At 44.3% G+C, this 25,612-nt stretch overlaps 1 protein-coding gene across 5 annotated transcripts in view; it reads right to left on the reverse strand.

The window, feature by feature from the left end:
• Window positions 1–8,137: 8,137 nt before the first annotated feature.
• spry2 (sprouty RTK signaling antagonist 2) overlaps window positions 8,138–25,612 on the reverse strand; it is a 203,684-nt gene continuing 186,209 nt past the window's right edge. For 2 of the 5 annotated variants that reach the window (XM_062446936.1, XM_062446937.1), the window contains exon 5: window positions 8,138–9,953. In XM_062446936.1, the coding sequence (XP_062302920.1) occupies window positions 8,913–9,902 (990 nt within the window). In that variant the 5' untranslated portion in view covers window positions 9,903–9,953 and the 3' untranslated portion in view covers window positions 8,138–8,912. Of the gene's footprint in view, window positions 9,954–11,612; window positions 12,125–25,612 lie in introns of those variants that run through there. The other 3 variants (XM_062446935.1, XM_062446934.1, XM_062446938.1) reach the window with 3 other exon arrangements.

Here is a 25,612-nt window from a genome sequence, read left to right on the forward strand (position 1 = left end):
CAACACCCTTAGGGCTAATGATGACATGGCTGGTGTATTATGGCTGGTATATTCAGTTTCAACTGTGTTGAGAAAGGGATGAATAAAAATGGCTCTATTAGACTCAATGTTATTAGACCCCTCTAGGGATTCCTGTAACGACACTTGGACTTTCACCTAACGTTCAGAGAGAGTTTTAATAACCTGCACGACCGCTATCCAGGAAACAGTAAGTGCTAAACAGCAGGGGGTGGTTTGTGTTGAGGAGGTTGATAATTATTCTTAGTTTACATATCACCTAAATAAGGTCTTGTTTATATGTCTGTACTGAAACGTTGACTATTCACAGAGTGGAACCAACTACAGTCAAGAGACATAGGAGTCTGAAAAATGACTTCAACTAATAAAATAAAAAGTAAAACCTTATTCAGTATTACTCCCAGTTTCCCAAGTACACTTATCCCCAACAGTATGTTTGGTGGAAACTATTTTCTTGAAACCTGAGCCTGCTTAATACACCCCAAACACACCTGAAACGAAACCATAATCATCTCTAAAACAGGTTCCCTTTCTTTGTTACTCAACCCAAGTCGCTGGGGCAATATTTATCCTATGAGAGGTAATTAAGCACAGGAGTACCTGTGAGACCCCCACGCCCCACCTCCCGCTCCCCCTCCTGGCCCTGTCATTTTCTCTTAGGCCCCTATTCATCTTGCCCTCCCTAGATGGCACAGCCAAGCTGATTCACTCCCCCGACGAGGGGCGGCCCTCTGAGGAGCAGCAGGGCCGGCTCAGTGCACCCTGCCTGGGACCTTATTTATGGACCCCCCCCCAACCCTCCAACCAAGCCCTCCCACCCGTCTCCAACCACCTCCACACACACACACACTCACCTCCTCCATCTCCAAATCACATGTTGGCTCCTCTGGGCGGAGATTGGTTTTCTGGTGGGGCCTTTTCTAAGGAACCCTTTCTTCTGGGTCACAGAGCTGAGGTGACCACAGGAAGTTGTTGAGAGGTTTTCCAGCCTGGGCACATGGAGCTGTCTCACCACAGGAACTTCCTCTTTGGGCAGGGGACGTTTCAGCAGCACCAGCAGTAGCTCCAGGCCCTCCCACACATCTCCCTCAGAGCATGTAAGGAATACATGTCAGCATGCATTAAAGATACCGTATAATCAATGTTAGAAAATATGAGTAAATAGACTCTGCAGTCCACAAACCTATACAATCTCATATTAAGTGTGATGATCGCTACAGAGGCGATGGTCTTTGGGAATTCCATAAAATATTGAGGGTTTTTTCCCTGTTCGATTTATTTGTGCAATGAATATCAAGCGTAAGATATGGTATCTGTTTTCTCTGAGACAAACAAGCTTTTCCCTGCCTCATTTATTTTTCATGCACTCTTGACTCAAACATGGATTAGAAGAGCCACCTCAGGAGGCACTGCAAGCCAACGGTGTTTGCTGCACCTCTACTCTATAGAAACAAGGACGCTGCTCAAGGACAAAATGTGGGCGCAATCAGAGTGTTGTAAGTGGAATCCACACTCAATCAACTGAAGTGTTTGCCTCTATGTTCTGTATTAATCAAGCCGAAATTCCAAGCAGAAGGAATTTTGTTTTCTTTGGCTGTGATCCAGTGCCATTTCAAGGCCCTTCTCACTGAAATGACATTTTAAGTGTGTGGCTTATTTGACAAACATCTGTTAGTGCACACTCCATTAATACGGTGATAATGTTATATTCCCCGATATTCGGGAATATAAAACGGCCAAATCCAAATCTTCGCAAACAGAACACCTTTTGTTCCTTGAAATATTGCACCTGTGTTTGCCTCTCGGACGATTCCGTTGGCAGAAAAGGGATTCCTTTCTCCCTCCTCTTGTCAGGTTATTTTGAATCCAGAGGAATCTCAGGCATGCTGACAATCTCTACTGCCATTGACAAATTTCTTTCTTCGGGCCGGGTGCAAGAACTCACCTTGGCTGCCATCAGCAGCTTGTCAGTGTTGCACCTGCACTCTGTAACAGGACACCACGGCTCGCGAACCCTCATAGTTGTGTGACAGGCTCAAGAGATCAATTTCCGCCCGTCAGAGATTCATAGGCATTGGTCGTTGTTCGAACATGGCGAGGCTTAGGGGGGTTTATGTTATTAAGGAAGATGTGGTAAAAAACTTGAAATGTGTCTTTACTTTAAAGAACATTACAGATTGGATTAGGGGTTGCTGGTGAGGTTATTTGAGTAAATCAGTCTCAGAAATGTGAATTTATTTGATGGGAATATACAACCTTTTTATAGACCTTTGTTTACTAGTTATTATAAATTTATAATCAGTAAACATTAGTTCCAATTCTGCAACCCCCCCCCCCCCCCCCCCCCCCCCCTCCCGACCCCCAAGAAAGCTATTGCTGACACAGTTATGGGGGTAATCTGTTTTTAATGGAGTTTAATTGTTCATGGTTTCATCACATCTGTTCATGCAGCAGACCTCTCACTTATCCATTCCACCATCGGAAGAGAATGTGCAGCACAGCTGTTGGCTTTTTATGTCTTCCTGTGCCTTTCACCAGGCACATAACACCCACATAAAAACACCTTCTTTACAAAGAGTAGAAGAAAGAGAAGACCGGAATATTCGGCAGAAAAAAAAAGAAGCCGAACAAATCCAACCCACATGCTAAGCAAACACGCCGAGATCTAGAAGTACTCAAACACCTCCATTTAAACACACCAGAGAATCTCAAATGAACTCGCCACTAAGAGATATAACAATATATTCATTACATTGGTTACTACGATATACACATAAGCAATCCTAACTCTAACCCTAACCCTATACTGTGAGAACCCGGATCCAGTTAAGTTGGCTTGACTTGAGCGCTCTTTTGGTCCTGGTTAACCACCACATGTCTGAAATCTGTTTGAGATTAGCCCCCTAAAAATAAATCAACAGAGGAATGTTTTTGTGCGCAGGGAGATATGGGGGCCAGCTTGAGCTCCAGCCCATCCCAACTGCTCCAGGGGAGACCTCCTCCGCAGCGGGGATTCACAGGGTCCACTCCAAATCCTTTCGGAAATTGCTGGTTTGATCAAATAACATGGCAGGAAACCACTCGAGATTTCACAATCTCTGTGTGCATGTGTGTGGTTTCTTGTCTGTGTCATCCTGGGCCTGGGTGGTAAACAGACAGAGAGCGATGCAGCTGTCTCCTGTCTGGTCTGTGCTCGCACGACCTCTTCGACTTCAGATGGACTATACTGTATCTCTGTCCCTGTCAAGACGTTCCTTTTTACAGACAGAAATCTGTTAGACCAACTTGTGAAGGTGTGTGCTGCTTTGGATAACAGTTTTGCATACCATGATGAATATTGGTTCGTTGGTTAGTTGGCTGGAGGAACAATGTTGTTATTCTGGGAAAGAACCAGGGGCTTTGTCCTTCATATCGATCTGTACTGTCGCATCAACGTAACCACCATGTTTGCATGGTCTCCACATGACTGATGTCGACACCACAGTAGTGTACATGAAATGTCACTTTCACTTGCAAATGCCCCTCCGGTATCTCTCTGCTGGGTTTTGAATATGAGTCCACGCCTGAAAGGCTCCATTCATCTTTGAAGCTGGTGGAACTGACATGTGGCCCTTCTTAGTCAACAAAGCCTGAAATGCGCAAACATAAACAAATTGGTATACAGGACTATGAGGACATATTTTCCTACACTTCGATGACCTGTTCCTTTCTGTACCACCTGGAGGCATGCAGAAAACCCCTAAGTCAACATCCAAAACATTCCCTCTTATCCTCCATTCTCGATCCATGGAACTCTTGTTTATTATTGTCATCCACACAAGGGAATAACATGTATCACCAATTGTATTGCAACACCCATTACATTCCAATATCCTGATATTAGCTAAGACATGCCATAATGTAAGCATGCTTTTTGCTGACATGCTAGGAACAAAGTCAAGAAAGCTGCTGCAGCGTCATATTTGAGAACAAAGTTAATGTGTACAAGACTTTGATTCTCACACATTAAAATGACTTTTATTTTAGGTTCAGGCAAACTTAGTTCACCTATTGCATAAATCTCTCCCCTCTCTCTCTCTCTCTCTCTCTCTCTCTCTCTCTCTCTCTCTCTCTCTCTCTCTCTCTCTCTCTCTCTCTCTCTCTCTCTCTCTCTCTCCCTCTCTCCCTCTCTCCCTGTCTCTGTCTTTCTTACACACAAACACAATCCAATCTAGTGCAGAACCCCCTGACCACACTAAGTCCCCTCTTTATCTGTATCTCCCTAACTGGGGAGCGGGGGGGATCAGTGTTGCTTTAGGACAACAATTGGCCCTAAGCTGTAAAGCACATCCAGCGCCCAAATGTCGCCATAAAATGCTCGCTGGTTAATGATTTGCCAGCACAACGCCCCACTTCCTGCAGAGGATTGATGTTAAATGCTGTTATTAGTCTTGCCTCTCCAGCCGCCATTGTCTGCAAACTGGGACAGAGAGGGTTTGAAAGGCTACAGTCAGCCTTTTATTACACAACGTGTCAATCAGGCCGCTAGGCTAGGCTATCGTTGCTCTGCTACTTTATGCAATATCTCTGAACCCGTGCCTGCCTGACCAACCCATACAGACACAAGCACACACAACTGTAAATGATTGACTTCCCTCTCTACTGGGTGAAACACTAAGCATACACTGTACGCTAGCCTGGGGAGTGTGCTATCTCGAAGATTGCAGAGCGGAAGCCATGGTGAGGTGTGGTGGTTGACTGAACCGCCCACTCTTTCATCAAAATCCCAGCTGCAGTGTGTTGAAGACAGGTATTTTCAATCTGCTGTGTTGTGCGTCTTGGTGGCGAAGGCCCATGTTATCCACTTGATGGGATTTCAATCTAAATATACCTCACCTCATTTAAATAAGGATGTTCTATTGCAGGATTTGAGATTCCTCTGTCAGTACAACTTTCCCACTGTCAGGACCTCTTATACATTGATCAAAGGTGTGTTTTTATGTTTTGCCTTTCCTTTCCATTAGGATCGCAGTAAGCCTACCTCCAGATTTCCTCCCCTCTGCCCTGACATCCTCTCCTGCAGATCCACTCAGTCTCCAGTGTCTGTCTGCCTCTCTTCCACACTAATTAGAGCTTAGCCTGGCTTTGGCTAACCAGCACTTCCCTTCAGGCCTGCTAATCTATCAGCAGAGCAGGCAGCCAGGGTCCTCCTCCCTCTGCCCTCCACAGGCCCCAGAATCATTTGCCCCAAAGCAGGTTGTTCAGTTGGAGGTGTTACCGAGATATAATTTGGACTGACACCCCTTATGCAATGCAGTGTTCTTCTTTGATTTCACAGCAGGGCTGTCCCTGGGTTCACCCTTAGTGACTAGGATCGTGCGTTCTACAAATGGGGAAACAACATCAACTATATATTCAGGTGTTCATGGTTCGCGGTCTGTTAATGAATGTTTGTTATGAATGGTGGGGCTTTGAATAGTTGTTGTGCTTGTTTTGGTCAGACACAGGAAAAAGGAGCTCTAACATGTTGAGCCACTGTGTCACAACTCTGGCAGGCAATCTCACTAAGAGCAACATCTCTCTGTAAACACATTCATTTGTGACAATAAAACCCACAACTTCTGACACCAGTGTAAGTTCACTGTGCTACTTCCTGCGAGACACTTGTGCATTTACTGTCACTTGAACCAGTGTTACCATAGCTACCATGGCTACGTTTTTGCCTTCAGATGGAAAACCACAAGAAACTAAGTGAAAACAAGGTATCTATTTGAGAGAAAAGGCCAGTGCAAACAAAAACAAAAAACATCCAAATCCTTATATGCACTAATTTGTTCTGAAGTATACTTCAGTCCCTATCTAGCAAATAATATTTTGCAACAAAAATGTATAAATACTTCACCTAAGCTGAGAGCTGATGTGATTTAAACCCGTCAGTGCTACTTTGTAATGACTCGCCAGCACGCCTCACTTCCTGCAGAGGATTGATTTGAAATACTGTTATTAAATTCTGATACCAAACTTTCTGACAGATGATTGTGTGCATGTTTGTGGATGTGTATCTCTCCCTCCTCTTTCCCTAGTCTCTCTATCTGCTCTCTCTCTCTCTCTCTCTCTCTCTCTGCATAGCTGTTTGATTGCTTAAGCCCAGTGGTCAGACAATGCGGGCATAAAGAATAGCCGCTTCCTTCCTTCCTTCCTGTCGAGTGTTCTGCCTTGGTGAGCAGATTCAATAGCACTTCGCTTCACAGCAACGGTGGAGCGCGGGGGGACTGGCTAAAACCAACAAAGGGCCATTCTGGGGCCTTTTCCAATTGCTCCCTCTGCCAAGTCATTTCTCTGATGGACAAACAAACAAACTCTCTCTCTGGACGAGTGAGCATCTGCAAGATGGTGCGTGAGGGTTGGTTGCGTGTTGTGGAAGTTGCTGTGTGGTTACCTAGTGGTAAATGGTTTGGAGGGAAATGCGAGGTTGTAGATTTGAAAATAATTGACGTTTACGGAAATAGACACACACCGATGTGTTTTCACCTATGCATTTGTGTGGACATGAACATGCAAGGCCTTTGTACACAGACACATTTGCACACGCACGCACACACACACACAGACACACACACAGACACAGACAAGAACATCACCCTATGAGAATACCAAGTAGGGGCAGGTAGTTGAGAGGGATTGGAGAGCCTAAATAGCTCCGACCATTGAAAATAGGATGAATACACAAGAGGCTGAATACGGGGTAAACTGTTATGCCTTTGTCATTCAAAGTGATGTCTTTAACCCTTTGCAGCCCCTCTTCCCAACCACCCCGAACTGCCTTTTCCTCTATTCACCATTAAGACAATAAGATGGGAGAGCTGTGACTTGAAAAAAGAATAGAAAATGCTCAAATGGGATCGTTTTTTTCTTTACTGATTATTTAGGGGCAGGGTGTAATTGTACAAAGGTATGGTGAACTGTCACTCAAGCCCAGAGATGGATAACAAACAAGTGTGTGCAGGTCGGACTCGGCCTGTCAATCACATTTTTTTTTACAATGCCTGCTATGTTACATGTGCTGTCAACAAGTGACAAGGCTTATGTTTCACACACTTCGCCTGCAGGAACATTCAAAACCCAGGAATTCCTGCAAAACTTTGATGGAAAAACAAGAGTAAATCCTTTTCTTCTGAAGGCATTTCCTGATTCACAGAGCTCAAAATCTTAAGCCCTGTATCTGTGTTAGCGCTTGATGACAACATCAGATGTACGTAACATGCATGTGTGATGTGCCTTCATCCCCTTTGAATTTCGAGAAGACGACCACAGCAAACAAAGTGTTGCCAAAGCTACAATTGATGTTTCTCGTAATGCAGAGCAACTGCAACTCACAGGCCTAAATGATTAAACCAAAGCCAGATGTTACCCATTGGGGCCTGGAGGAGGTAACCTCCTCGTGCTCCTTCCTTATTCAATATCTGTAATCACTGTGAACAAATGGCCCAAACACTAGTACAAGATTTAGTAGGTTAGCAGTCTTACAGGAAAGCTTTGCTCCATTGACATTTGTGTGCACACGTATTTGCATTTGCAGTGAACTTAGAGTACTTTCATTTCATACATTTGTGACCAATGTTGTCCAATGCTACAAACAAGTATTAGATCAGAATGGAACGAGAAAAATCCTGGTTCTCCATCACAAGCTTGACATCCTGGGGATTTTAAGCAATGAAACATGTGGGGCCAGTCAGGGCAACCCTGTATGGTTGTGTGCATTCATAGCATCTGGTCCACAGGAAAAATGGACCAGTTAGTTACTGCTCTACCCCCCCAACAACAGGACTGCATTGAAACGAAAGCAGTCAACAATTCTAATTTATGTCTTAAGTCAAACTTTTGGTAAGATCTGATTCAGATTTATGCTGTCAGCATTTCTCACAATGTAGTTTCCAAATGAGGGATGGGATATGTGGCCCCTGGACTCCACAAGTCAATCATTTCATCAGAAACTAGGTGAATACTAGAACCATACCATTCTGTCAGAAAAATGCTAAAATTACGATATACACCAAATGACCTTCAACTGATGGTACACAGATTGGTCTCCTTAGAGACTAAAGGAGATCTTGCATGCACTCACACAAAAACGGACCAGTCATGTTTTAATTTCAAACGTTAATATATTTTTTTCTAATTCATAGTGAACATATGCATCCATCTTTACACCCTACAAGTCATCCTACTTTGCAGCAACAACAATAACAGGGTGATGTCCTTATGATGCTTCTCAAAATAAATATTTCATTATAAAATAATAAACCTTCAAATAAATATTCTTTACACTAAACAATGTTGACATTAGAAAATAAAGATTTTCTTATAGAGTCACTGTACAATTTACAAGTAGAGTTGAAGGGATAAGAATTTTTTAAATGTTGTCTCTTGTAAGGCAATTATATAAAATGATTGATATACATTCCAAATGAATGTACAACATTATACATGTATTATAATTCATATATATGGATTTATCAAGGTGCCTCTGGTTTGGCAAAATATTTTTTTCACAGTTGAAATATTATATATACAAAAATAAAATATCTCTGAGAAAGTCATTTGCTAATTTACATACTTTGCAATTACTATACACATACAGTTAGTCAGGAGTGTCTGTCCATAGCATATCAGTTGTATTAAATGTCAAAGGGGCTAACACTTGGGAGTTTGATTACAACAATACAAAATGAGGGCACTTGGGGAAACAGCATCCCTTGTAAGAACCATTCATGGAAATAAAGAACCCTACACAAGGCACAGTAGACAGCCTTGCCAATACCCCCATAAACGTCTGGCTACAGAATAGAAACTTGAGGGTTTCAGTCGACAGGAGCTGTCATCCTCATCCATGAACCCCAGACCCCCCCCAACGCTTAACGCCAACAGTGAACTATATTAGTGTTCTTACACCGGCACCCCGGGCGCTTGACACGGTCGTAGCAGCTCTGGCACACAGCGAGACACCCTCTGCCCGGGAGGTAGCACAGCAGGCAGGGGAGGCACAGCGAGAGGCCTCCGATAGCCGACCAGCGAAGGCAGCAGTGGGACTGGCTGCAGGAGAAGGGCTTGTCGGCGCACGTGTCCTCGTCGTCGCTGGAGCAGTGGTAGAAGAGGCCCTTGATGCAGCACACGCAGCTGCCGTACTCCACCACGTTCTGGGCGGAGCACACGCAGCGCCGGTTGCACATCCAGAAGGAGGGGAGGGCACGGGGGCACGCGCACTCTTTGCACTTGCACCTGCCGCAGGTCTCGCAGCGGTAGGCGTGCTTCCCCGGGGCTCCGTCGCCCGTTTTGTCTCCGCCACGCACGGGCGTGGTCAGAGGCTTCAACTCGTCCTCCTCCTGCTCCAGCCGCTTGGGCTGGGTTCGAATGATGCGCTCACCCACCACAGGGCTGCCCAGAAGCCTCTGGCCGGAGGCTGTGATACTGGTCCTAATGCAGCTTCCGGAGTCCACTGCGTTAAGGGAATGCGAGAGTGTGTCTCTGGAAGTGATGGAGTGTGTGGTGTTGAGTTGGTTTGGGGAGAGTAAGTTCCTCTGGTTCAGCCCCTGATTCTCCGACTGTTCATTGTTCACCAGTCCCTGGGTCAACAGGTCGTTCTTCTGCTGGCTGGGCTGGGACACAGGAGGCCTGGGAGCCACAGTAGGTCCGTCCGTGTACTCATTGCTACTCCTGGTTACTCGGATCTGGTCCAGTGAAAGAACAAGGGCTTGTTGGCCGGGGCTTTCCCCAGGATCAGGAGGCCCATCCTGGGCATGAGAAGGCTGATGCAGCCTCCCAGTGTCATGCAGAGTGGGCAGCAAACTGGTCGACCCTCCACCACCGCCATCGCTGTTGTTGCCATTTTGTGATGTGGTCTCCATCTTGGCTCTGAAGAAGGACCCCTCCGGCTGGCATTGAACACATCTGAAGTCCTACAGGAGAGACAAGCCGATATCTATAAAACCCAGTTGAATTAAAATAAAAGCTTCCCTATGTAAATCGTAACTGATAGTACAACGGCATGGCACACACATTGGGTAGGCCTATGCAAATGTCAACACACCACCCACTGATATTTGCATTCAGAGTTGGGTTGGGCCTATTCAACCACAGAACTGTAAAGTTGACCCACTAACTTCATTTGCCCAGGCTGACATGGATAGAAAGTTAAATGATACATTTCAATTAGAAAGCAATCCCTAGAACAATGCTCAACTGTATTAGCAGAGGGACGGCACAGTTCAGTTTGAGTCATCCCTACTGTTAGTAACAACCAAAAGTGAAAATGTCAAACTTTCCCAACAAAGACATTAGCCATTTCCAAGGCCCCAGGCTACAAATCACATTGTGCTGGTGAATTGATAGACACACTGACTACAAGAAGTCGAAAACCCCCAAAAGGTGTGCATGAGCAAGTTGTTGTCCCTCACTCTTAACACAATGGTGGCATCATTTAACATGACAAATGGCTTTCAGCAAAGTTTTCCATTGGGAAGCCACAAGTACTTTCATGATGGGAGATGTGAAGGGAAAGAAGAGGTAGCATAGAGAACATGAAAGCAATGTGATGGAGAGTAGGGAGGTTTGGGACCCAGCCCAAGACAAAGCTGAGGCTGTCATTGTGGTGTTTATGAACAAATTACATTTGTCAGACGCCATGAGAGCTTTCATCAGTGCACAACCTTTAATGCCTTAACCGTTCTCTGCAAGTGTGTTTGATAGAAAACACGAGCAACAACAGTCATTGGGTGGGGCTTCTAATAGACAAATGGTGAGACAAGAGGTAACAGTATTTCCCATATTCAAATTCCATAATTATTACTTTTCTATAACACTTTAACAAGCCATGGACATCAGAATACTTGTAAAATCCTTCCACATATAATAAAACCAACTATTGCCTGCAATGATTTCCTTAAATCATCATTCACTTTCATGGCACAATTGTGTCACCTTTACTTTACATATCACCCTGTTCAGCTTGTCAACTTCTTAGAACTTTAGGATGTTTTTGAGTTAAGATACTTTCTGTTGCGTTTACAAACTTAAGAGGTTGCTCACGAAGCCCAGGTGTGGAAAAGTAAACAACGGGTTGTCCTTTCAAAGATGCCACAATACTTTATCTGCCATGTGGTCGTCACCAAGTGGCGAATATGAATGGACTGGCATCAAGAGCAACTGACAGGGTAAGATGGCCCAATGCCCACAGGGGTATAGCCTAAAGATGGTTTGTTTTTGTAGGCTAAAACCCCAAACTCAATACTACGCCGTCAGTTCAGTCACAGTATAAATCTAATAGCCATCTATCGCGCGTCATTTTAACGCTGCAAAACTATAACATTCTTAAGGACTTGGGGACTAAAGACTACCCAAATGTGACACTTTTCCTAAATGCAACTGTAGCCTCAGGAGGGAAATAGCGCTGATAAGAAAATAATTGAATTGCGCGGGTAGCATGACATCCTAGAGAGGATGAGGATAACGTTGGGGCATTAGTCGGGTCTGGTCGGGAGCGGGCGGGCTGATTCGAGAGAGATTGCGAACTCGGTCTCTTGTGCAAAGTTAAGTAATCTTCAAACTTTGAATCGTACCTGAAAAACCAACGTCAACGTTATGCTAAGCACAACTCACCGTCTTCTCAACAATTCAACCTCCTTTTGCGTAAAAGAATCCAAATTCTGAATGTTTATTCCTACATAAAATAATTTAAAAAATCCATCTGTTAAATCCAAAGCTGCGATAATGTAGTTTACAGTAGGCCTAATAGTCCCGAGTCAAGATCATTTCAAGAGAGGGAAAGAGTAAATCCCACCGCGAGAACACGAGGCGAAAGACGGCCAAAAACTTATCAATCACCGTTTCTTGCAGGCGCTCCACTTTTTTGAGAAATAGAAAACAAGAGAACACGAGTGAGTTGCTTTCAAAGTTTACAAAAAACGCACCCCAAAGCTGTTTGGATAGTTCTCAGAATTTGTCGCTGTACTTGATGAATATATGGTTGCATTGAGCAGTGAGCTGCTTTCAAGTTTTTCTCGTCTTGTTTTTTCCTCTTTCCGGAGAAGAGGTCGGGTTTATGCTGTAAATGGCGTCATGTGGAAGTGAGGGGGAACAGGGCAGTTGTTGTTTCAGAGGATATCTCGTATCCGGTCCTACCTCATTGGCTGTGCAGGACTCGCATTCACACCCTGCGCCCATCAACTGTTCCCAACTTCAGGGGGACAGGAGACATTCCTAATGACAAAACACCCAATAAGCACAATGTGCTCAACGGATTTAACACTCTCCCCCACTCTCTACAGTATGCTAGAGACACATTTAAGTCAACCAGAACTACCATTTAGTGTTTGCCTTACAGCATCATATAGGCCTTCTTCCCTTAGGACCACTGTTTACAATTTGTTTAAAAATCAGATCTCTTGCAAGACGTGACAAAGCAACATCTTTAAAGGACACAAATGGTCATTTATGGCCAAAGGTCACATAGCTTGAGGCAGCCAGCACATTGCACAATGCTTAAAACCACATTATTGCACATTGCCATAATTTGTAATATAGTGCTGTCAAAAATACAAAAAATTAACAAGAGGTGGCCAAATTAGATTGTTTTGATCTATGGTTGGTATTTGGTTTGACTGCAAGTCGCTCTATTCACACGCTTATTGCAAGCACTTTTGCAAAAGAACCCATAGATCTTAATGTGTTAAAATCCATGCAAAGATAGAGAAAAGGGACTAATGAAGTCACTAACATCTGCATCACAATACAACTCTGTGGGGATATTTGGAAAGCAGTGCCCTCTTATGGCCTACAGACACCTAGCACAGTAAAATCTAGAGGACTGACATGTTCCAAACACTAATTGTAAGGGATAAATGTAGTTGTCTGTGATTAGCTATTGGTGTGTATTGTGTTTTTTGCCTTCTACCTTTTAAATGCCTCAGGTTAATTTCTTGTAGCCATATTGTAGGTGATATAGATATCTGCTGTTGACTCATTTGTGTTCACAGTCATCAAAGCAAATGCCAGTCCCCCCTCTCACTAACATAATCACCTTAAACACTACAGACACGTGGACCTGGTTCTCTCCATGTAGAAAATTACACAAAACAACTTGACTCAGGACTGCTTATGAAGTTGACAAAAAAGAGGTCCACATTTAAGGAGGGAAAGCCAAATCATAGCTTTAAATTCTTAGAGACTGAGCATGAGAGAGAGAGCAGTGTGAAGGGAGATGCACGTTGCATTTAGGCTGGTAAAATAGAAAGTGGTCAAGGTATGATTGCTATAGTGATGAATGGCTCACTGTGCTGGGAGAGTTCCCAACTAGCTTGAGACACTGTGACCTCCAGCTGAGGGGGAGCATTGTTAGGGCCTCCCATTCAGGGAAAAGGTAAGTGACAGGCCTATTGTCTGGCTGGGACTCCCACTGCTCTATGGGCCCAGATTCCCTGCTCCAAATGTTGTCAGCCTTGGGAGAGAGAGAGGAAGGAAGGGGAGAGGGGTAAGAAGGAGAGGAGAGGACACTTAGGATGCTCTGTTTCAAATGCGGTCAATAACAATATCCCACCCCTCGACTCCCCACCCCCTCACACACACACACACACACACACACACACACACACACACACACACACACACACACACACACACACACACACACACACCACACACACCACACACACAATCCTTAAAAAAAAATTAAGGAACAGGACTGCCCCCTCTCCAATCCCCCCTGACTTCAGCTGTGTTTCCTGTCTTCACTGCTGGGTCCCTGCCATCCCAAAATAACCCTGAAGCCATACTTCAAACCCTGCTTCCTGAACCATACAAGGAACAGCTGTCCCACTCTTTTTCTCTCTCCCCCCTCTCCCATTTTTCCATCTTTCCACTCACAAGATAAAAGGAGATGCCGAGGAAGCAACCCATGCAGAGTCTTTGGGTTTCAGGCAAAAAGAGATACCTGACAGGACTCCATTCTGACTGTTCAAAGCCCACCACCGCGCCGACATCTCCGAAATGAGCACCTCCATGCTGAAGCCGCTGATGAAACATAGATGCAGGAGAGATGAGAGCTTACTGAGGAATAAAGCGAGGGCTCAGTTACACTATCTGGAGTCTCCCAGTTTACAGTGTTTAGCATCAAACTAAACAGGTGTGTGTGTGTGTGTGTGTCTGCGTTTATGAGTGAGCGAGATCAATATAAAACACGGCCTCGTGCAATTGTTTAGCATGCAAGCCGACGACACAGTGAGGGGAGGTTTAAATTAACGAAACGGAAGAAAAAAGAAAGTTGATAGGGAAAGAGAGCGACAGTGAGACACAAACAAAATAGTATCTGTCTCAAGTTCCAGTAACCTAAAGTGACTGCCCCAGCCAGCCCTGAGCTGAGGAAGGAAGCAGAGTATGGCATGCCCTGTAATAAAAGCTGCATACATCTGCAACACACACTTTGATACTCCAACCAGAGAGCCTCTCGAAACTATAATGGAGGACTCAGAAGCCTGTTAGTCCAATTATGAGCCGGGTATGTACGGTCATTACTGCAGGTCAGATGGAGAATGCAGGAAGTTTAACCTATTATTTAAATGCCTGTCTTCTACCTCTCTCTCCACTGACGTCCCCCATAATAATATAGGCCTAGCTCCTGATCATTGCCAGGTTGAGACTAATGAGAACATCCTGGCCTCTGATTGGGCTCTAGGTACAATTACCCTGCGGAGAGTTCAGTTACATCAGGTCAGGATACACAGCAATCACGATCCGTTCAGGTCACAAGGCAGGGGTAAGATGTTGTGACAACTGTGCTTTCGATGCAGTCATCTTATGATTAATGGTGTGTGTATTAATAACACAGCATGAGGCCTCTGTATTGCACAGATACAATATTTTATTTTTTATGGGAGGCAATTTTTATTTATTTTTTAATCTTGAACCTGAATCACTTCAGAAGCTGAATAAATTCTCTCATCATCCTCATCCTTTTTGGTTAATGTCTTGACTATCTGCAACTCAAGCTGAGGCACCTTTCCATTTTTATCTGCTGAATACCTCGTTTCCAAGTATAGCCTGCAAACTGGTGATCCACATCCTAAGACACACACCTGGATTTGTAAGAACAAAGTTGCTGTTATTCAGTTAAACTTCCTCACAAATCGAGAGAAATCACCCATTTCCCTTTGCACTCCGGTCTTGCCATACAAACGTAATGGTATCCATCATGTTAACTGATTTGAGTGAAAATATCCACGGATCCTAACAGCAAGAGGATCCAGGGTGTAGTCATATCCCCTCTTAAATTAAAGAATAAATCAAGTGTGTTTATTCATTAAATAAACATGCCTAATCTCCCTTTAAGTGCTTCATTTAACGGTGTAAACATGACTTTGGAGAAGAACTGCGACCCAGTCTTCCCAAGACAGAGTTTGGACTGTTTGCGTCTGTGGAATGCCAAAGTCTCTCGTTAAAATGTATTAAAGGAAAGACCTTGGTCTGCAGGCTTCCTCTATTACTGGCTCGTGGGCACATACTCTCTCTGCTGGATACAGGTAGCATGTCTACATTGCTGGTGTTTTATGGACACCCAAAGACACAGCCAAGCTTTGTTCCCCAGGCACCCCATGTTAAACCACTCTCTCCCATCAGCACAGAGGGCGTACTGCTACTGACTCCCCAATATAAACGGGACATAGATAGCCAATGGAATAGATAGAATAGAAGCCATGATGATGATGTGACCGTCATGATGACGTGCATTTGCTGTGGTCTATTATCTGCTGTACTGATTGTGTCAGATATGCATGTTGGAGGCTGCAGTGTTACAGATGTCTCTTGATCTTTTTCTGATGTGTCATGTGGTTGGGATGTTGCTGGATGTTGCTGAGAGGATGCCTGGCTGGTGACACCCTGTACGTGTCAACAAGTAACACAATCTCTCAGTGTCGAAGGCCACGCGGTATAATTAGACTGTTGCCTTTCTTCCTGTTTCACAGGAAATTAGATGTCATAGTATGTCGACCCAGCATTTGTTACCTCTTGTAGCTGTTGTAATGTGTTTCACAACATCTCGCTTACTCAAGCAATCAGGCATGATTCCGATTTTCAGCTCGTTGATTTTTGCGAGACAAGCATTTGAATGAACAATTTCAGTGTTTTACATTGATTTATCTTAACCTTGTTAATGCTCATTATACTAAGGGTAGTGGTCTCTACCTTGCAGCAAACGTGTTCTCTCCAACAAAAGTCAAATTGGTCTGTTCGTCTAAGTCACGAACATTGCATTTAAATGTGCAGTGCCCTTTCACTTATTCATCAGTAGGAGGTTCAAGGGCTGTCGTAGAATCATCCCCCTAATTTACTCTCTATCAGGTTAATAGCATCATTATTTCCAATTAGCTATCTTAGACTGGAGCTAGACACAAATAGACATGGCGCCTGTCAACATAGTAAATAAGCGTTGTGATTGATCTCTGCCCCTGGTGGTGCTCTTTACTATAAAATGTCACTACATATTTGATTTGTCTTTATATGGATACAGCTTTATTGGTAAAATAACAAGGTTCAAGAAAGAGCTCCACAGTATTAATGACCATTCATATCACTCACATTTCCAAGACTAACTGGAACTACATCAGAGGCTTTGCTAGAGCACCAACAGGATCCTGCATTGTCGCCATCAAACATTGTGTGAACCACACAATTGGAACAGTTCTAATCGCCGGTCTAAGAGCAAGTATGCATATGAGGCAAGGAACTCCCTTCACCCACAGCAAAAACTGCAAAAATAATCTAGTTGCCATGACAACCTCTTACACTGAATGTGCACCAACATATTGCTGCTCCCAAAGAGAGGTGATAAGAAAACTGTGAACATAACGATGTGAAAAATGTGACAAAAGCGTGAAGGTGTGACTATAAATGTCCATTCTGTTAGGAAGAGAAGATCACCCTGTCATAAGAGCCAACAGGAGAACACTGTAGTTGCAGGGACTTGGATAATACAAATCAAGCTTTATTTTGGATGGACACACACCACAGTGAGGGGTGTGTTTGCAACAACCCCCCCCCCCCCCAAACAAGTCACATCATATAATCACAGAGCAGTCACACCCCCACCTCTCTCTGCTGTTACCAGGAGGAACATTTGATTTCTCCCTCATAAGTCTCCCATAATGTAATATTGCCAGAACTAAATTGCTCTGATAACCTTTATCAGCACAGAGGTGAAAGACCTGAAACGTGGAGCAGTTAGTCCTCTCTGCTGGAGAGAAACCCCAACTCAGGGGATGCTAGATATTTTCCCTCTGGCATGGCCACAGACACCTCCATGGTTTCCTGAGCCATTTGGAACCATGCCAGGCAACAAGGGAATGTTTAGGAAGACGGAGGGTGAATCGGAATGATCCTCTAGCCGGATGCCTGTCACGGACTTGGGGTTTTTCACAATCGAGCCCCTTTGCTTTCAATAGATCTTTGTTAAGTCACCCAAGAAGGACGTATCAAATACCCAGGCCTCTTGGCAGTGGCTGTGCTAGTCTGGATGCCTGGGCTTTGAACAGTATTTCAAATCCTAAAGACTTGCTCTCCCCTAGCCTTGTTTTTCTTCCTCTGGGGAGAATGAGAAAGGATTTGATGTCTGATATATGTGCTTTAAACCCCCACTTTTTCTCAGTCCAAGAACGGAATCTTATCAAGCCATTATTTCTCTAGAACTGAGAAAAGAGATAGAAGGTTTTTGGCAAATAAAGAGCATTTCCTCTCAGATAGTGATCTGTCTTTCTGCCTGACCTTTCCATCCAGGCAGCCGATACAATAATGCATGCGTGGCGTATTGACCCGTGAGTGTGAAAGGCTGCTGTAAAATCCTCACTACAGCAGAGATGCAAATGATTGAATACATAATGATTGAGTAACATAATGACATAAGCACAACATTTGTCTCAAATGATAGCTTTCGAGGCAAATACTTTCTGTATTTGAGGCTGTGGTTGCAAAGTAATGGAATGTCTTATCTAGCTTTACCTTATGGATTTGATTAATACAATTTACAGATCCTTGCATGTTCCCGACCATGTTATAGTGGTGCAAGTCCCATTTGCCAGCCACCCATAGTGACAGCAGATGCATATTGAGGCCATTTAAAACAGAGCCTTTTATTGGTGAGGGGCTCATAATACTTACCATTCCTTCCTCATTAGCAGCTTCACACTAAGTGGCCTCCTTCCATCTCCTAATCCGACATTGCAAATGGCCAATATTTTCTCTTTATTAGTCATTAGATTTTAATTATTAGATGGGAGTTACTCCTGGCCACAAGCAAGTCATTGCTTTCCACATGATATCGTCAGAAAGAAGAAGAAGAAAAAAAAACAGCTTACAGGATGCCAGGGAAACAAGAAAAGTAGAAATATATAGATATAGGAATGAATCTGAAATTGTTGTAGATAGCTCAGAATGGGGTCCTTGGTGTGAGAAGATCATGATTGATATAGGGGCTGCTCATGATATGATATGACACTGAGGACTGTCTACCCTGATTGTGATCGAGTAATAGGGAACAGATTGGTTCAACACACTCGCACCAACACACACCAACACACACCAACTCTCTGTCGAGCAGGCCTATCAACATCTCGAAGGCCTCCTTGCTCTCTGTGGGGAATTCCTACTGTTCCTGACCATTAACCAGCAACCCTCATCTGCCACTCCCACAACTAGCTAGCAAGACCTGCTTTCTATCTGCACCCCCCTGGCCTTCAGCCAAAATGGCTGCCCTCTCGATGCCACATGGGACCCAGGGTTCATTTAGCATGGCCCAAGAGCCCTCAGGAAACGACCCAGTGCTCGGGCGGTAGTGCTGAGGTCCCATGGGGCAATATGGGCCTCATATATAGGAAGCTAGGCAATCTTCTGCAGGCAGGGCCATGTCAAGCACAACGTGACAGGAATGTGGAGCAGCCACGCAGTAGCCTTGAATGGCCCAGTGCATCTCAACTTCTCCTGGGAACCATTGGAGGATGGTGGTTGTTCCCTTAGTTCATTTGAATGTAGAGACTCAAGTATAAATGACTGCGTTTGTTACATATTGTGCACCCTATGATTGTTGCTTTGAAATCGGAAAACATTGCAATGCTACAGTAGCTGAGGCTATAAAGTTGTGGATTATTTAATAGAAGCAACATCATCTAAGCCCAAGTCAATGGGCCGAGAAAAAATGTCCCTTTATTGAAGAGATAAGTGTTTGGCAAAACCTCCCAGACCATGAAATGTGCTTGGCAACTCTTGTTTGTTGTCTGGTCTCTCGATAAGACCATTGTCAGGATGTCCTTGGGAAGGAGTTGGATAAAATGTCTGTGAAGAGACAGGACCTTGTCCCAGGAAGAGGAGCACTGATACACACAGCTGGAGCAGGATGAACTGGAACCTGATCTCAAACTCAAGTACTGTGAAATTTAAAGTTGGCCACAACGTCCCCGGCCAAAAAGTCACAGATGCAAATGTATAATACAAAGCTCAGAGGGGAAAATATGTGCAGTTTTGCACTTAATGTCTTGAATAGAGGTTAAGCTAAAGTGACCTAAATGAGACCTATGTGATACTTTGTCTTGCATCTCATTCATTTTGCTTAGCTATATAAATTATATTAGATTTTTTAAAGAGGTCTCACAGTACTAGTTTATTTTATCTGAGTGTAACTGCATATTTTACTCTATTGTCACTTATGTTGGACAAACATAACAGCCTGCCAAATGTTCTGACACAGCTGAGATCTATAACTGATTAGTTTTTCACATTTCATAGACATAGTCACATTAATGTTAATTCACCATATAATCAGAGCATTATTATTATATTGCTAACTATGCACCAGAGTATTACTTTCAGCCAGCCTCATTAGCTCCACACTGGGAACATGATTGAACAGTTGCATAACAAAGTTGATAAATATCATTTCGTACTCTGTGTCAATGACAATTACCATAACCAACTATGCGAGCTTTAGCCTTTGGCACCATTCTGGAAATTCTTTCAGCATTCCCCTCTCCCACCCAGCAGAAGGATACCCAGGGTCGAGATTCCACAGGTCGTCAGCTGAGCGCTGGTCCCATGATGTCACAATGCCCCGTGTCAAACGGGGTAGCCTCTCCATCTGCCTCACAGGTGCAGCAGGCTGATGGGGTCAGGGGTCATGGGAGTGTGGCCTTGCAAAGCCCAGGATGAGGTGAGGGCCATTGTCCTGTTGTGACCCTATGGAGTGGTCTTTAATGGTCTTCTGTTGAAAGGGAAGCCATGCTAACTTCACTTCCTGCCCTAATCCACCCGGTACTCTTTTGTGTGACAAGAGGGGAAGGTGGCTAACTATCTCTCACAGCACTTCAGCCTGGGCCAGTAGGCCACCAGGAGGCTGGGAGAAGCCCCCCTCTGCCCTTGCTCAGGAACACTAGATTTTCTCACTTTGGTCTTCTGCTTTGTCCTCCCATTTTAAGAGGGAGTGTCAAAGGTAGGACTTAGGGCTCAGAAACGGATTAGCCAGTCAAGCCGTACATGTTTATCATTTTAATGAGAGTTGAAGGGTGGACATCTTTCCTCTTTGCTCTCTCTCCTCGCATTCCAATAAAGTAAGACGTGTCAGTGGTTTTCCCAGTTTCAAGTTGAATTCAAATCGACCTGTTAGGCCCTGAAAGGAAAGATTTAAAGTTAGCTGTGGTTAAAACAAGAAAAAAGAAGATAATCCACCATTTGGATCAAAGTAAAAGCCTATTTTAGTACTATTTGGGGTAGTGAGAAAAAAAGGAGGGAGGAAGCTTGTGCAGGAGAGTGGATATTCCATTTTCAACTGACCCCCATATACTCCCTTCACCTTTGGTCCTTCTAATGAAAGCTGAGCATTGTGTGGGGTTACTCCAGGGTGAAGGTAAAGTTCAGACCATTTGGCCCTGATGTGACCCCTCCTCCTTGTGCAAGCAAATTGTTAAATAACCCCAATATGTAGAGGACAGTGGGGGTGGGTCACTCAATGGCCTGCTTCAGCCGAGAGAGAGAGGGAGAGAGACAGGTAGATAGAGGGAGAGACAGGTAGATAGAGGGAGAGAGACAGGTAGATAGAGGGAGAGACAGGTAGATAGAGGGAGAGAGAGACACACAGAAATAATGGGAGTGTCAGATTGTGGTCTCCTGTTACATTCATGAAAGGTAGGTGCTAAATAGCAACGTCTCTCTCAGAAATGAGATAGTCATCGAAGAATGACATTGTTCGATGTCTGTGGCTAAATGGCAAAGTTTCCTCAAAGAACTGCAGGGGGAGCCCTTCCTATTTGAATGTAGTCCTCACATGCATACCACCACCAGACCTGAGGCATGACGTGTTGTGTTGTGAAAGAAAAAGAACCAAACTTTCTCCATCTGGCCTGCAGGACCCCAAAAAAACAAAACAAAAACAAAAAACACACATTCAAATACGCATGAAAGGAACAACAAACAAATGCCCTTCTGTCACTTATGTTATATTGTTAAAAATAGAACAGCAGACATGACTATATTTCTTCAGTTATCTTTTTTTGGGGGGAGTGGTGACCTACTTTCTGGCTGCGGTGTGCGACTTCTTATCTCGTGCGTGAGGCCGATAGAGATAGTGTTGAAACCTCAGTGTGGCACCGTGACTGGTGATGAGGGGAAGTAAAAAGCAACAGAGCGCTGTTCAATAGAGCTTTTGATTCTATCTCTACACAGCTCTGAGGCTGCCTTCCATCGTCACTGGGACCCCGTGCTTTGATTACACAGCATTTGAAAAGGATGGGTATCATAGCAACTGGTGACATGGGCACGCTTGGGATAATGCTTGGATAGGAGGCTGGCACCTAAATACTGTAATTGTCTAACAACCTTACACCTCCTTATTAAAAGGCAGGCGGGAAGGAGGGAGGAAGGAAGGAATCGGACATGCAGTGTCTTATTATCACTAAGATCTTCCACAACCTTTAGTTTCACACATATCAGCTGAACACAGCTGCACAAGAAGGATTCGGTTTTGAGATATGTTTGGTACCATCTCATGACTGCTACACTGCATGTACAGTAAATGATGATGTCACACACAGTTGGGACACTGGACTAGAACAAACAATGCATTTGAAATGTGACCGCATTGTGAACCACCATGCTGCACCAAGGGTAAGCAGTCAGTTGATTACAGCAAGAAGAAAGATTGTTGTGTTTTCCGTTTCACGTCAAACTGATTTGTTCAGCCCTCCATTGATATGTCAGTGCAGCCTAACAGAACCCATCCGTTTTGGTATAAACTGCAACTTTATGAATTTCAAGTCATTTGAAGTTCAGCGTTGGGTCTCTGACTGAGGCATAGCTCCTCACTACCCTTTTCAACAACTTCCTTCCTCTCCTCCCATTTTCCCCACAAACTGTACCTTCTCCGGGGCATTGATCAGCAGGGAACTCGCTATCTTATTCTGCAGAAGACAGAATTTTCTGTCAACCCGTTCTCTCCATAGTTATCGTAGTTGTCAAGGCATAAGTTGTGTAATTGTAACTGTCTGTTCCTGTAATTGTTTCAGCCCAGGAGGGCTACGGCGTTGGGAAATTGGCTTTTATGCCACATTAGATTCCCTCTCATTTATTTGTCTCTCTACTGTCTAATCAAATGCTATCATTTCATGACCAATGCATTTCTCCAAAGCTATGCTAATGACCATGATTTCTCAACTTCTCCTGACTGAAATTTCTAGAGATGGAGTGGGAGGATGGAGAGGGAGGAGTGTTCAGAAAGTCACACAATTAATTGCTTTACTAGTAGGCAAGATACATATAAATATTTAAAAAACCTTCTGTCTGTAGTACAAGAATATGAGAAAACTCATGTTTAAATGGCATGCTAGAAATTGCTGTCCTTTGAATAAAGAAGTCGGCTATTGGTTCCATATTGTTGAACTTGCTCTCTTAACTTTTGTTAACTTAACATACTTAACTTTGCTTAACATACATTCTTAACTTCCTCAGAACACCCTGAGCAACCACACACGTTCTTTTCACATGAATAAACAGGCATGAAGAGAGACTTTCTCTCCTCTCTCTCAAACACACACAGACATTAAGCACATGTGTACTATGAACTGCAGACGCCATTTATTGTTTTAGGCCAGTTAAATTAAAAGATGAGCATCAGTCACTGTGGTCCTATCCTAGCGGACACAGGGGTTGGCAGAGCTGCCAGAGGGGGTGTGGAAGGGCGACGCCAGACACTCCAAAAATCGAGTCTCTCATAGCGGATGTATGGGAAGACTATTCCCTTGGCCCATGTACAGATCTGATGGGAGATGTTGGAGTGTCCGACATGGGAACGAATGTAATCCCTGTTTTCTGCATATCTGTCTCCTCAGGGCCTGATTCTATCTCTACAAGGCCATGCTCTCCTTAACTCACACTCCACATCACGCCTCCACAGTGGACAGCTTCAGATAGATTTTTTTTTGGGGGGGGTTGTCAAATCAATGTATTGCTGCTCTTGTAGTCTGTTGCCTTTTGTGGCCACTAAGCAACTGAGATTTCTTTCCCCATCACTTCGGTCCTCATTTTGAGTAAACCTAAATTCAAATTGGGGACAGTGTTGTTGAAATCTTTGTTAGGTTTTCGGTTGGCCATAACCAGTATTCTGTCCTTCACGTTGCAAACATTGCCACATTGAGTACATCACATGGCAGACAAACAGCCAGTGGCCTTTCTGAGAAGAGTGGGATGATAACGGGAGTGTGATTGAGAATTACATTTCCACAGTCACTCTTTGCAATGCAAGAGCCCTCACAAAGACCCTGCATTCTATATAAGTACTATTTTATTGCTGTTTCTCTCTATAGAAAGGTGTGCATTATTGCAGGGAGCCCATTCTCCCTCGTCTTTGGAGATGATCAAATCCGAGAAATATAGGAGGAAGACAAATGGAGGCCGAGCGTCTAAAATATTCATGTTCAATATGTTCAATCCTGTCCCTCAGTCTCTCTCCCTCTCTCTCTCCCTCTAACCTGCCCTCCCTTCTATGTCTCCCCTCCTTCTCTTTGTGGAAGGTTACAATTGCACCCCACTCACTCCTCTACAAGGCCCTTCAGTGCCAGTTATGTTGGAAATGAGTCAAAAATGTATATCAAACTTGGATAATAGCTTTTTAAGGGCAAAATGAAGGGTCATTTGGTGGAAGTCTCAAACTCTCACATTATGCTCCCTAACGCATTGTCCTTTTGTCCCCGAGAATTAGTACATATGTGGCAATGTGAGTTAACGTGTTAATATGTGCATTTTGTGCTACTCCCGAGAGACTTGGTTGCCTTCAGCAGATCACAAATATGAAATACATTCATTTGAGAATCATGGCTATTCATATTGCATCAGGAAATTAGATTGGTTATGGTGGCAGGCATGTCTTGTTCCCAATCCCAAAGGCATTTATGTACATGTGGCTGCAAAAATAGTATGCATTCAGCCCGGCTTAATGAGGTATGAAAACGACATGGTACTATCGAGTACGCAGATATACCATTGTTTTTAAATTGGCTACGTCTTAATGGCACTATGATTTAGACGGCATCATGTTGATTATGGATGAATCAACTCCCATGTGCGATACAGAGGTGGTCATGTGACAGCCACGGTGTGTACGGGGTCTTTGAGCTTGTTAGTGTCGGCGGATCTGCACTTCTGAGGATTGTGAGTGAGATGAACACAGCCGGAGCCCGAGGGCACACGATCCATGTCTCGCATCTGAATACGTGTTCAGCACGTTTTAAGACATTTACATTTACTCATTTAGCAGACGCTCTTATCCAGAGCGACTTACAGTAAGTACAGGGACATTCCCCCCGAGGCAAGTAGGGTGAAGTGCCTTGCCCAAGGACACAACGTCATTTTGCACAGCCGGGAATCGAACCGGTAACCTTCAGATTACTAGCCCGACTCCCTTATCCCTTACCCACCATCCAAAACACCAGATCCTGGTAATGTACACTGCCAGGCTGACCAGACTAAAACCTTGTAATCCCACTGAAAAGAATAGATAACCCTCCCACGGTATAGCCGGCATATCTACACTGCAGACAGAGGATACGCCGTCCTTCCCTCATCTTGCGGGTGTCAGCGAGTCTTTTGGCTAGCGTCAGTCTCACCGCCACGGCAACAAGATGGGCTCTTGACAGCTGGGTCTGTGACAGAAGCAATGAGCGCCCCTAGCAGGTGTGCACTGGCTGCCACACAGCTGTACCCAAAGAGCCTTCATCTGAGGAACAGAAGAGGGCGAGGGAGCGGACTCCAGCCGTATGTGGGGATCAACGATAAGCTTTCCAATTCTGGTGCCCTCCACTTCCTTCCTCAGCCCGCTGTTTCGTTTCCTCCCGCTCTCTGTCCCCTCAAAGGCCAGGTAGTGGATGTGCTGATGGGAAGGGTTGATTTGAAATAAATATGCCGGGGAATTCCTTCTTTTCCTTTCAAGCGTCCTCTTTGACAAACTTTGTTCTTTTTCTTCTTCTTTCTCCTTGAGCTGCTCAACCCAGGGAGAAATGTGCACCATAATGGAATATTTCATCCGCCCAAGCAAAAC

This window comes from Osmerus eperlanus, chromosome 21 (genome assembly GCF_963692335.1).
Source record: "Osmerus eperlanus chromosome 21, fOsmEpe2.1, whole genome shotgun sequence".
In the NCBI taxonomy this organism is placed as follows: Eukaryota; Metazoa; Chordata; class Actinopteri; order Osmeriformes; family Osmeridae; genus Osmerus; species Osmerus eperlanus.